Genomic DNA, 14,453 nt, shown 5'->3' with positions numbered 1-14,453 from the left:
GACAGTCCTCGTATAAACTACCCGTCTGTGGGGCGGTTTCACATTCCTCAAAGCTCTTTTCTCTTTAGGGTAACAAGGAAAATTGTAAAATATCACATCAAATCCTTCAAGGTGTACTAAAATAGGAGTTTTTCCTCACGCCAAAGCCTTGTGTCTATGGCTTATTGTAAAAATCAAAAATAAAAAAGAAGAGAACATATTTTTTCTTAACAACTGAATAGCAGCCATAACTTAACTGGTAGGAGGTCAAAAGTTCTCATTACATTGGCAGTTGTGGTTTAAAGCAGGAAGTCTGAACATATCAATGTCTGTTGGACTTTCAAAGGCAAATTTAGGTGAACACACACTGGACTCCGACTTCTTCTGCTCTTATATACATCGTAATCTTATGAGGGAAAACTATACGTGGAAAATATGTTTCTTGCAATTTTTGGAGAGAATTAAATTCAGCAACAAGAGAAAAAACTGCAATGATTTTGCATGATTTGGAAATAAACCAAATGATAAAAATAAAGCAGACAAATTGACACGAGCAGTCCAGTAAAAAAGACAACAAAATCTTTTATTATCTTCCTAAAAGAACAGGCTGTTTCAGAGGGAGGAGCTGGAGAAATATTCGGGATAAAAGCAGCCAGCGATTAGGGCGGAGTCAGGTTGGGCAAAAATATGGATTTGTATGTGTTTAGGCCAATGATCCCATTGGATCCCAGGCAGGAAGTATGATAGGCTCCTGTTGCATCACTTCTAGGACATCGGGGGGAAGAAACTTCTTGTCTACGACCACCTCATAAACATACTCAGAGAACCAGTCGTCTGTCATGATCAAGTAACCTGCAGAGAGAAGAGGAAAACCTTTCAGCTTTGATGAATAAAGAAATAAAACATCAATCTTGAATTAAGCAAGTCGTAAAAAAGTCCACATAATTCAGACTTATTTTATATAAAACAAAAGCAGTCAACAGTCACCAAAGAGCTAACTGGAAGAAACGATTAAAAGATATTTTCTTTTTAATTTTGTTGCTCAAACGGGGCATAAACTTTGCAATCTCTGAGATCTCATGTCAAATCAATATTGTTCTTCAAATTAAAGATGGATATTCCAAGCAGTGCCACTACATGGTTTTGAAAAACACCAGCTTTAGGTTGCACTTTAGTAAGGGGCCGATGTAGATCAGTCGGATATTATATTCAACCCAAATAAAGCCTTATCTACATGCACCCATATGGAGTTTGACCTGTATTGATGCAGTCAGTTTTTGTGTTAGGGTCAGTGGAGGGTTGTAAAGCAAAGGGGGCACATCTTAAGGGGGATTGCAGGGGTTTCTTGAATTTCCCTTGAGGCAAGTATGGCCACTTACAAGGGACGTCATAAAAATTAAGTATACCGCTGCTGTGCTGTGTGGTAAATTTATTATAAGATACCAGTAAGGTGAATTATTGTAGTCTGTAGGATTTGGGGTGGTGTCGAAATAATAATCTGTATGACATGCCTATGTTTTACCCTTTTGTCGTGTATAACTGTGTCTTACAACGTGTTGCTTGCAGCGTGCCCATGAAAAAATGTAAAACATTTTTACTTCATGGGATAACCAAACGGTCTACGACCTCCATATTTTGTGCGGGCCACCTGCACGCCCCATCTGTTATCTGCAGTCAGCACCACCTGTATGGGCAATTGGGACTGAAGCGTCACCACTATAGGAGGCCCAAGACCCACAGCTGACAATCCCACTGCAAGTTGACAGCACCTGGAGGCAGCAGTAATTCCAAATAAGAGTGGATTCAGACTGGAAAAGTCCTTTTAGTCCACTTCATTTGGTCCAGATTGAGTCCTGGCCCCTTTCTTTGGTCTGTATTCGACTGCCGTCAAGCTGACTTTTTCATTCTGGATCAAAACTCGTAAACAAAACCACGTGAACAGGTATTATGAAGGCGGGGCAAAGCAACAAGAGAAAGAATATTGGAAGTCCTGCCCTTTGCAATCCTTGTTGAGATAGTTCACTTATTCTACTCCTGGTCCCGGACCAGAGTCTGATTGAGAGTATTCAGACTGAACATTTGTTCAGGATTATCGGGGGAAATGAACTCTGGTTCACTTTAAGAATACTAAATGTGTCCAGTCTGAATACAGCCTCGAAAATAGCGGGAAAACTTATAGGTGCTGTCTTATAGGGCTTCCGCAAAACAAAGATTACATTTAGGAATTGAGCTGAAAGCATCAATTGTCTTTTGCTTGCCCATTGAAAGATTTGTACCTAGTTTTCTTTCATCAGTTCTGTTAGCATGAATGTATGTGGCATCATTATGTAACCTTTTTAGTTTATAAAGTCCTCTTCTCTCACACCTAACTTCCCTAGCCAAAGAAAGTCTATCAACACTTTCTTTGCCAGAGCAGCAGCAGTCGAGGACAATAAATTAATCAATTTATTTCTCACATAAAACCTATTTTTAAGAGTGTTTTATGAAAGAAATTAAACCGATTACAAGAGTACAAGAAATAGAAAGAGATAGAAACTAGAAACATAATTGTTTTGCCAGTCAGATGAGTAGCAGACAATAAAAGCTGACAGCATATCTATCAGTGCAGCATGAACTCAACACTTCTGCTATCAGCCCTGAACTCCCACCACAAAGAAGTTAAATGCCTGTCCAGTTCTCTCCGTGTACACACAAGGACAACGTGACTGCTGTGGAGTTATGAAAGTGTTCTATGAATGTCAAATTACATTTAATCAGCTCAAAATGTACCACTTAACCCACGCATACACAAAGCTGGATAAGAACTAGAAATTACGGCCAAAACCGAGTTAAAAGGACTTCACTCTCCTGCTCCCTGACACCAGCTCCTCATTTCCTCTGGTCATGTGATCCTAGCTGAACAAACACTAACAGGTCTGTTATTTGTACCATGAATACACTTTAACTGTGAGGGAAATGATGTTAAAAAATAATCCAGGATTTGTTTGATTTTAAAATAATTTGTCTATTGGTGCAGAAAAGAAGTATTAGGTCAAAAACAAAAGTCCCCATCATTACTTAAATGTAACCAAGGTTGGCAATGAAAGAGGTCAAACCTCTCCTGCAGGTCAAATAGCTCCTATTTTGGTCCATTTTTCCATGCAAATCTTTTCCAGATCTGTGATGTTAGTTTCTGCCCCAATACAGATTCTCTATTGGATCAAGGCCATGTGACAAGGCCACTCCAGAACCTTGAAATGCTTTTTACATAGCCACTCCTTCGTTTCCCGGTTATTCTTTTTGGGGTCACTGACATCCTGGAAGATCCAGCCAAGTTCTATCTTGAACATTATGGAGGGAGGTTTTTATCCAAAATCTCATCAAACAGTGATATATTAATACTTTCCTTGACACAGATCAGTCACCCTGTTTCATTTGCAGAAAAGCAGCTCCAAAATCATGATACTTCCACCCATCCTTTATGTTTGGTATGGTGTTCTTGGGATGCAACACAGTGTTCTTCCCCTTCCAAATATGACAAAGAGCGTTTATACCAGAGTTCCATTTTGGTCTCATCTGACCACACAACTTTCTACCAAATTAGAGAGTTCTGGATATGTGCTGGTTAAAGCAGGACATTGGAGCCCTGCAGGATTTGACACCATGACAATGTGTTTCTATCGTAACCTTTGTTAGTGAGTCCAGATCTCTTTAGGTCATTGACCAGTTTCCCAGTATAGTTCTGGGTTGTTTCTAAAATATTCTCAAAATCATTTGATCCCCACCAGGTAAGATCTTGCATGGAGCCCCAGGTGGAGGGAGATTGTCAGTGATCTTGTTTTTTTCTTCCATTTTCTAATCATTTCTCCAACAGTTGATCTCTTCTCTCCAAGTTGCTTGGTTATTGTCAAGGCAATGGCAAGGCAAGTTTATTTGTATAGCACAATTCATACAGAAAGTAATTCAAAGTGCCTCACAAAACAGGAAAATGCATTAACATCACAATACATAACAGTGCAAAGATTAAAAACATACATAATTATTATAAAATTTACTTTAAAAGACAGTAAAGAGAAAAAAACATGAACATGTCTTGATTCTAGACTGAACATTAACACAGTGGAGGCCTGTCTCACAACCTCAGGGAGACTGTTCCAGCTTTTAGATGCATCAGTCTGAAACACTGATTCCCCTAGCTTAGTCCTGACTCTAGGCACCCGCAGGAGGCCGGTCCCTGAAGTCCTCAAAGTCTGAGATGGTTCATATGGCGCTAACATGTCAGAGATGTACGTTGGTCCAAAGCCATGGAGAGACTTGTAAACAGGCAGTGCTGCTTTAAAGTCTAGTCTTTCAGCTACAGGAAGCCAGTGCAGAGACCTGAGAACGGGAGGCCAGTGAGCACGCCTTTACAGTAATCTAACCTGCTGGAGACAAATGCATGAATAGTATCTCGAGGTCTGGCTTTGACTCTATGTTTTTGATTTTGTCAATGTTTTTTAGATGGTAAAATGCTGCTGATGTTACTGACTTGATATATGTATTAAAGTTAAGGTCAGAGTCCATGATTACCCCTAGGTGTCTGACTTGATTTGAGGCTTTTCGAGACAGAGAGTGAATATAACTGCTGACACTTTCTCTTTTTTTCTTTGGACGATGACTTCAGTCTTGTCTGAGTTTAGCTGGAGGAAGTTGTTTTGCATCCAAGCACTGATCTGTTGGATGCAGCAACTGAGTGAATCCACTGTCCCATGTTTACCTGCTGTCAGTGACACATAGATCTGAGTTAGGGCTTTCCCCTACTTAAGGAAAGCAATAAGTACAAACGGCAGACAACTTAAAGCAAATTTTGCTTTTATTTAATAAAAATCAAGACAAAAGTAACCCCCATTTCTGGGATGAATAATAAATAAATGAACAAACTCTTGGAATCAAAGTCACAGCTGTGTTTTAAGACACACTTTGTAGTCTAGACTAAAAGGAAACAAATATTCACCTTGAGAGTTGCACCATTTTCTTAAGGATTAACAATAAGGTTTTAATTAAATTAATAAACCCAGTCTTCTGGGTTCGGTATACATGGGTACCATATCTTTAGCTAAATGCAAAGCGACCGCTACGGTGATAGTTTTGCACCGTGCCCCTTTCCTAGGGATAGGTACCGAGCCCCGGTATTGAACGAGCCCCGGGGCAACATATTTCAAGACCACAGTCTCCGTTAGATCTGACCTCAACGGTTCTGCTATCGGTACTGGAGAAGTCGCATTTTTTTGTGTCCCACAAGATATAAACTAGGGCTATGACGGTGTGGGATTTTTGATTACTGCAGTGATGAAGCAGCAGGAGTCGCGGTCAACCCCCCCAAAACCATGCAGTCTGAGACACAACCCCAAATTTCAACAAAATATTTCCTGTCTTCTAGATAGGACTTAAACCAACTAAGGGCAGACCCAGAAATTCCAACCCAGTCTTGGAGTCTGTGTAAAAGGATCCTATGATCAACAGTGTCAAAAGCAGCGCTCAGGTCTAGCAGGATTAAGACAGAGACTTTGCCAGTGTCAGTGTTCAGGTGGATGTCGTTAGTTACCTTGATAAGAGCAGTTTCTGTGCTATGATGGGGTCTAAAACCTGACTGGAAAACATCAAATGATTGTTTATTAAGAGAAAGTCAGTGAGCTGTTGGTAAACAACTTTTCCAAGAACTTTTCCTAAAAATGGTAAGTTTGAGATGGGTCTGTAGTTGTTCAATACTGTGACATCAAGATTGCTCTTCTTCAGGAGAGGTTTAATGACTGCAGTTGTTAAAGCCTCGGGAAATGTTCCAGATTGAAGTGACACGTTAACTATTTGAGTAATTGGTGCTGACAAAATGTTCAGTACAGACTTCAGAAATCTAGTGGGTAAGACATCTGTTAAGAAACTTTAGCACAGAGAATGTTCATCTGTTAAAAATAAATACTCAATGAATCAGTAAAAAAGAAAAAACTCAATGAATCAGGATTTATGTAAAAATAAAATGTGAATAATCTTTTTGCTCTGAAAGTTGATCTGAGACTTGGTTGTGTTCTCAGTGTTATAATAACATTCTATGAAAGAAGAAAAAAACTGGAATGTCGCTTTTATTTAATTTTTACAAATCAGAAACAACTTCTACAACAATTTTTCTTCACCAAATCCTTGTCATCTGCAGAAAACAACAACCTACAAATGCTTTATTTTTAAACTAAATTTCTTGCAGTAGCATTTTAATGTAAAAAATAGTTTTTTTAGAAACCAGAAGCTAAAAATTATCAAAGGTAAACTTCTGCTTCGTTCAGATCGGCAGTGGAAAAACATTTAATTGAATTGGAGTAATGTGACTATTTTTTAGATAAATATGTAAATTTTTGTTATAAAAATAATATTGAGTTGGATAGACGTAAGAAATTAGGTTGAATAAATTTAACTCGTTACGTATTGAATTAATTCATTTAGGTTGGATAATTTATATATATATATATATATATATATATATATATATATATATGCGTCACAATGAAAATAGAAATGAGATAGAAACTTGTGCGTTTACTTTGTCCGTTCTTTTTCAAGCAGAAACTCTTTCTTTTGCTGATGATGCAGCCGTATTACTTTATTGATGGGCGTATAATCTTCATATGCCGTCATTAAAATCTCAGACTCCGTCTCACTGAAGTATAGTGCTCTCTGTTTTTCTCCATGCGTTTCCATTTTCCATGGTGACTCCAGAAATCGGCAATCCATTGAGAATGCATTTATGTACTTGACGTGCACGTGCATTAACCCAGGGTTAACAAGTCTAGCGTAATTACGCAAACTCATCTCCAGTCTTTTGGAACCGACATACCCAGAGTAAGCAAGTTCAGGCGAATTTCAGCCAGAGTTCAGGCTTAAAGTCAGGGTAGTTTAAACATGCTTTCTGGAATAACCCCTGATTCGTGTCTGTAAACTAACACACACACTAATACACATATATATTTGAGTCTAATACTTATGTCATTAAATAGGAGTTAAAACTTCTGCAGACGCTTCTTGACAAACCACTCAATTAATGGGCAATACCAACTCCAAAAGTTGGCATTCCCGCATTTCACAATTAAAAAAAGAAAAGTTCACAGAACTTTATCACACTGTAATGACTGCAACTTAGATATATAAGTACAGACAACTCAATAAATAATGTTGACGTGTACAACTACCTTAACTTGCTGAACTGACTTAAATTGTTGAATTGATTAGTAGAACTTAGATTATAGAGTTATTACAACTTGAAAGATTTTGTTAAGTCAAAAAATTTAAATGGGATTTATTACAGTGTACCTCATTTCATTTGTATGTGTGGTAAAGGGAGTTTTTTCTTTGTATAGCACTTTGAGGTGTTTTTATTTGGAAAAGGGCTTTGTTACTTAACTTTTTCAAGCTTATTAGCGATTCATGGCTTCGAACTTCATCAATCTTTTTTCTTTTTGGGCTTGGGTGACAAGCATTTACAAGCTCAGTTGCACAGATTCCGGCACAAATAAAAAAAAAGAAACACGGATATTTAAAAACTGTTAATTGACAGCAAAATGTTACTTGTAACACTAGAAGGCGCAGTTCTTGCACTATTCACAGATTAATCTTTAGAGATAGTAAATATTTAAATATACCACAAGATCAATAATTTTCCAAGCTTTAATACGAGCTATGTTTTGTGAAAATCAGTTAAGAAATGAAGGAGCTTTCCTGATTTCTGTAGATGATGCCTGCCTTTCCTAAACTGGAAAAGCAGGTCCTGTTGATGTGACTTAATGCATAGTAATGGCACCTGCGTGTGCACGTCACTGTGTATAGCAGCAAATAGAGAAAGGCCAATCCAGTAACATATATCAATGGTTGTTGTACATTTGTTCATCCCAGTTGTGTTCAGATGTACAATCTTGGCCTTGGTGTCCTTTGACAGCTCTTTGGTCATGGCCATGGTGGAAAGGTTGCAGTCTGATTGTTTAAGGGTGTGAAAAGGTGTTGTTTATACAGATAACTATTTCAAACAGGTGACATTGAAACAGGTAAAAAGTGGAGGATAGAAGAGCTTCTTAAAGAAGAATTAAAAGTTCTGTTAGGGAAAACATTCTTGCTTGTTTGTTGGAGATGATTATTAATTTTCTTCTCCATTATACAAATAAATTCTTAAAAAGGCATATAATGTGATTTCCTGGATTATTATTTTTTCATTCTGCCTCACTCAGCTTAAGTATTACTGCGATGAGCATTACAGGACTTTCTAATCTTTTTTTTTGTGGGCCAACATGTAGAATCAGTGACTGACAAATACCTTTTGTCCCACTGTATCAAGGACATCAGGCTAACCGCAAAACCATGCTCCAGATCAAAACAACATATCAGGATGTCCATGTGAACCCTTTTTTTCTCAGAGTACGCACATCTAGGACGGTAAGTTGTCTTGTTCTCCCTGCGGTATCCATGTGTATGTTCACATGAGCTTCCTGGAACCCACGTGTTGGGTGGCATGGTGTGTGTGAAAATGTTGAGGGTTATTTGTTTTTGGGGATAGGCCGACTGCCTCGGAACAGATGTATGTGGAAGCTGTCCCGCATTATAACTTGAAAGCAGTTCAAACATCTCCTGTCACTCAAACGCACCCAGTCAAAATAACAATATGCGTTAAACATATGCTGTATTGCTGACTGTAGACTAAATAAAACGAGAAATATAAAATCTAAGTATATACAAGATTGAAGTGGCAAAAATTTAAACCTGTGGTCATTGTTTACACCTACAGCCTAAAAAAAACTTACCCAACAATGGAAGCAAATCTGAAAAATGATTGTAAAAGTAAATAAAAAGTAGTAAAGAAGTAAAAGACGACTAGAGGACTTCCTGAGGCGCATCGGGAGCACAACTGGACTGACTGGTATCAAAAAGGTTGCTTATGAGTATAGAAAAAGCAAACATCAGTGTGTTAAAAGATTATGTTCTTTAGATGTTGATCACCTTCTACATCTTTGCAGGATTTTTGACATCCTATTGAGGCAGCAAAATCCTACTCGGAAACTTAAGGAACCAAGAAAAAGGGTCTGATCTGTAAAGCTCTGGATCCCTTAAATTAGATTGTGTGAAAAAAATAAAACTGTTTGCCTCACATGACATAATTAAAACATAACAGGGACTCAGAAAAGGGAGTATCCTTGACTTCTGGAACAAATATGAACGCAAAGGGCTCTTCCTGTGCAAAGCAATAAGTGTCAACTTTCTTTCTCATTATTATGTGATGACATTTCCTTCTTGGATTAATAAAGCATACTTAAAAACAAATTCATCTTAGATGGCAAGAGTCAAATTATTCCTGAGTGTTTTTGTCCGACATCACACAATCTCTCACCCACTAGACTTACAAAGATCAGAAGGCGATGAGTAGAGTAAGAAACAAAACGGAATGACCATTCCATGGTCATGTTGACATAACAAGCTGAATCCTTATATCTCATGTAGCACTACTAGAAATACTTAAGTCATTTAATACCTTTCTAACATGCTAAAAGATGAAATCTCATTAATAGACCTGATGCAATGTTTGGTAATAGCAGATCATTTACGTTAGTTGCATAAGCAACATCTTCTCGATGGATGAGTCATCTTCTGTTTAAACACATCGAAAGCACAAAACGTCCTCAGTAATGGGTCGGTGAACATAAAAAACAAACGCTATAGTCGTTGTTTATTTTTGAAATGGGGTGCTGTAAGGAACAAACATCAGAAAGACTGCACACAGACCCAAAGAAACAAAAAGATCTGCTGCCAAACAGCACAAGATGTGTCCCAAGACTAATAAATGTACTGTTCTAGTTAGGGCTCATCTGTGTTTCTGGATGTACAAGAAAAAAGGTGGGCTGAGACGAGACCAAAAGTAAATTAATTTCTACCTGAAAACTTTATTTCAAAATGAACCCTTTGATACCGGAGCTTTGGCTCGAGTGTTGACATTGTTTTGACTACCTTAACTCTTCACCCATTTGCACAATTAACGTTTGAGAGTGGATTCTAAGGTATAGAAAAATAGCCTTGAACTGATATGCAGATTTATAGCAGTGAAGTGCTTATGCAACTAACGTAAATCAGCTGATTCTGACACGGAGAAAAGCGTCTTTGCACCGCTATGTAACACTTTACTTTAGTGACGTTAGTAAAGACATTTATCTCCACATCAAAATCGCCAATCGGGTAAAGATTTATGATGTGTCAAAATGTGTGTGTTACTTTGGTGTTGCCGGCAACTTCTCAAATTGTTAAAGGGATAAAATAGCAATGAAGAGATGAGAAGAATATCATGTTGGACAAAAAGTTTCAAATGATAGGAATCACAACATAAAAAAAGTTAAAACACTTCACCATGACTAACACACGACTATTTTTTTTAGCAAACTTCTAATCGGAGGGAAATAATGTTAGGGTTTGTCTTTGTCAAAATAATGAAAGTCTTAAGTGTTAGGTATGTCAGAGATTTGAGACTCAGCACAAGCCAAATGTACATTCTGCCTTGAAAAAGCAAACCCTTTGTGTGCTTCCAGGCGTTTGCCAAAAAAGGTGTAAAAGTACGAGTTGCTGAGTGAGCAGAGCCATTACAGTTGCTGTGTCAGGGGAAAGCAGAAAGTTAAACCTCTCATGAGAGATCTCCTTGGTGTCAGGAGAAACATTTGGGGGATCAGATCTTTTTATAGAAACACTTCCCTTTCTCTTTCACCACTCCATCTTCTTGCCATTAATCTTAAATGTCTTCATCAATATTTTTTCCCAAAACACCTCTCCGCATCCTTGTTTTTCATTCCTCACCAAACTGTTCTATTGCAACTTCATGTCGGCTTTGTCCATCTTTTTCTCCCGCACGTTCACCCCCTTTTTTCCCCTCCTACTTGATTCCCAAGTGGAGACCACTTCTCAAACTTTTGTCCTCAGAAAACGTTAATAATTTATGGTGACTTTGGTTCACGGCTGTCCTGTGTTTATGGAATAAGATACGCGTGAAATTCATTTGAATTGACTGAGGGGTTTTCACATGTTTTCCCAACAGTCGCTAAAAGGTTTGCGGGCTCGGGTGAGTATTTCGAGTATGTGCACCTCTGTGTAAATCTTGGGCAGTGTGTGTGTTGTTTCCCATTGACGCATGACCAACTTGAAATATTCCTCTATAATTTGCAGTGGAATTTCAAGTTCAGACACAGAGATGAGCCGGGTCAAAAGATGAGGAACGCTGATGAAAGGACAGTGGGGAAAAATAACAGCAGGCTGAGCCGGTAATGTGGTGTGGAGTACCTGCTGTGCTCTCTGAGGATCATGGGTAAGGCAAGCTGATGTCTCTAAACAAAATGACAAAGAACTTCCATTTTCCACCTCTTTGGTACATCTCAATGTTGAAGCTCGATTTGGGTAGTTGAATTTACAGATCGACTGTTGAAGAATAAATCACAAAACTTAAAAGTTCCTGGTTGGCCTTCATTGTGTTGGAGAATAGTTTTAAAACATGGATAAATCTTTCAACAGCTTTAGACCAGAACGTATTTAGATCATAAATTCTATTTAATTGCAGAAACTCTTTCAACCCTTTAGCTTCAACTGTTAATGTATCCAATGTCTTTGTTTTTAAGTACTCCAACAACAAGCAAAACATAAATCCAACTTAAAAAATTCAAGAACGAAAGGTTAAATCTGAAGGATGTGATCCAATCTAAAAACATGGCTTCTCCTGTTCGTTTTCCATCATCGTTTGAGAAGTCTTTCTCATAATTTACAGCAAAAGCAACAAAACTCTTCACATTGGTGTCAATATCGAGGTCGGAACAAAAAAACAACCGCTTCAGGAACATTACAAGACAGAAGTCAAACAGACAAAAAAAAACAAAAACTCGATCCTTTAAATCCAGCATGCGATTTTGCTCTGTTTCTTTAGTCTGGAGGATTAGCTCATTCAATAAACGTTACATAACTGGACCCAGAGGCAGTTAGTTTGAAGACAAAACAAACACACCAAAACAAAGCATTAGTTCAACAGTGCCATTTGTCTCAGTCTTTATGAAACAGGACACAGCCAATTAGAATTTCATAAAGCTTGCAACACAGGGGAACTTACAGAGCTGAAGTTTAAGTAACAAAAACAAAAGAATAAGTCACATTCGAGGGGAAAAAAATGATATATATAAAAATCACAAGTTGTGATTTTTAAAAGAACCTTTTGCTTTTAGGATTGAATGAACTTTAGGTCAAATACGGGTTATGGAGGAGGTGCAACAGATTAGAATTTATGAATTTTTTTTATTTTGTTTTACTTTCACCAAAAACCATCATTACAAAAGTCAAGGATTCGGGTTAGCCTGATCTAATTTGATCAAACTCCCCTTTGGTTCGACTCCTGTCTGATTTTCTCTTGAAGTCGGTGAACCTGAGCCATACTTGCAGTTTTGCTGCTAAAGGCTTTATGCCATTGTCATGCCATAGTTACATGCACCCTTTAAGGGTTGACCTGTGTGCATGCTGTGGGTTTTCGGGTTGTCCGGGCTTTGGAGGGTTGTAGACAGGAGCAGCTGCATCTTAAAGTTGTGTCTTAAAGGTGTGTCTCAAACTTCCCATTGAGGCTGGTGTAGGCACCTTATGGGAAAATGGAACATACTATTGTCGTGTATACAGTAAGTTTATTTTGAAATGTTTGTAAAAGAAAATTTAAAAAAAATCTGTTTTTTTTTCATCCATAAATGTATATGTCATTGTTCTAAATAGTATTTAGTATCTCCTTCAGCTTTTGAAACAAATTTACAGTTGTGTTTTTCTATTGACAACCCCATCTGTGTTGTTTCTGTATCTGCTATGGTCTTCCTTCTGTTATCCTTTCTTTGTTGATTTAACTTGTCTTTATGTCTAAGGACCATCAACCTGTCTATAGGGACTAAAGATGGAAATTAGCCTAAAAGGCAATCTTGTATCTAATCTAATCTAGCATATTTACACTTTTAAATGTTACATTGATATATGCCGTCCCTGTCTTAAAAAAGACAAGCATCCAAACAAACAAACACATGCAGAAGTGGTTCTTGTTTGTCTACTTCCTATCCCGTCACTGCTGCAGATATGAAATTACCGTATTTGTCTTAAAACAGATGTTCTGGTGATTTGGGGTGTTTCTGCTTCCTGTCAGATCGTTGCTGCGCTTACCAATGCTACACTGTGAATACCAACAGAAGGCTACAACTTCTTGAGTGAGGGCTGCTGGAGTCCAATATTTCCCAATGTTTTCCATGAGAACTATTATGAATTTATTCTGCTAAAAGATCAGTGGGACTCTTGTGTTTCATTTCAACACGGGAAAATTAGTAGGGATGTATTTGACTCATGTGCCTCCAAGAAGATGAAGCGCGTCAAGAGAAGTCTCAGGACAAGGATTCGGCCAATGAAGAGAAGTCTGTTTGGACAATGAAACTTGTGCTACTGTGTCCCAAACCCCAGGCAGCAGTCTATATTGCAAAAAGAAAACTGCAGGTCCATAAATTTACCCTTTTCAACTTGGGTTCAAAGAAAGCTACTGCTACATTGTGTAGTGAGGTATTTTCTCATCTTTAATAATGTCATTTTAAAGGTGTGATCAAGGCTATCCAGAACTCAAGGAGATCATAGTGTGAATTGATGGTTGCCGTAATCAGAATCCCAATGCATGTGTGGTGAATGCATACTCTGAGCTTGCAAGGAAATATGGTGTACTAACTCAGTAATACCTTGTTGCAGGTCTTACAAATGAAGTGTGACAGCATTCATAGTACCATTAAACAAAAAATGGTTAGCAGATATTTTCACCCCAAGAGACCATATCAGGTCAAACCAGGCAAAAAAGCTTGATATCCAACTGTGCATTACTTGCAGGCTCTTCAGTTTATCAGTGATGGCAAGGTCCATTCAGACTATCCTTCTCAGAAGCCTCTGTATGGAAGAACTGCCACAAAGGGTATTGATGTCAAATGGGCCATTGGTATGGATAAGATTGTTGTGCTTTGACAATCAAGAACAAATTTTCAGAACCTCCAGTCAATGAAACCCATCACTTCTTTTACAATTTTCAATACTAATAGGCATTAGACAAGAACCCTACAAAGAAGAGCTGAAGAGTTCCTGAGCATTATGTTCAGTTAGTTTGTTAGTAATGTTTTTTTCCTAATAGAAGGCTTAAAATTGCCTAAATCCCAAAGGCATGTTCAAAAATTTGCCTAAGTCATTTAATTCCCCCATGTTCCATGTTTGGGTAACTTTGTTGTTTTTGTACGTCAACAGACATGTGTTGTCATAGCTATTTTAATTAAAATTGTCAGTAACTATCATTTATTCAACAAACTTCAGTTTTTTGCTTTTCCTGAAAAATCAGAAAAACGACTTAGGCAATTATCTTATGAAGGTGACGATATTGGTCCAGAACGTTTAGTTAAATTACAACAATTATTTGACGA

The 14,453-nt window shown here is 37.8% G+C and overlaps 1 protein-coding gene across 1 annotated transcript in view; it reads right to left on the bottom strand.

Annotated features, from left to right (window-relative positions):
- Positions 1-536: 536 nt before the first annotated feature.
- Positions 537-14,453, bottom strand: part of blmh (bleomycin hydrolase) — a 47,368-nt gene continuing 33,451 nt past the window's right edge. The window contains exon 12 of the mRNA XM_023961603.2: positions 537-831. Coding sequence (XP_023817371.1) covers positions 683-831 — 149 coding nt within the window. The 3' untranslated portion in view covers positions 537-682. The remainder of the gene's footprint in view (positions 832-14,453) is intronic.

Source organism: Oryzias latipes, chromosome 13 (genome assembly GCF_053564925.1).
Source record: "Oryzias latipes strain Hd-rR chromosome 13, Olatipes_Hd-rR_3.1".
Taxonomy (NCBI): Eukaryota; Metazoa; Chordata; class Actinopteri; order Beloniformes; family Adrianichthyidae; genus Oryzias; species Oryzias latipes.
This window is presented reverse-complemented; position numbering and strand designations above follow the sequence as displayed.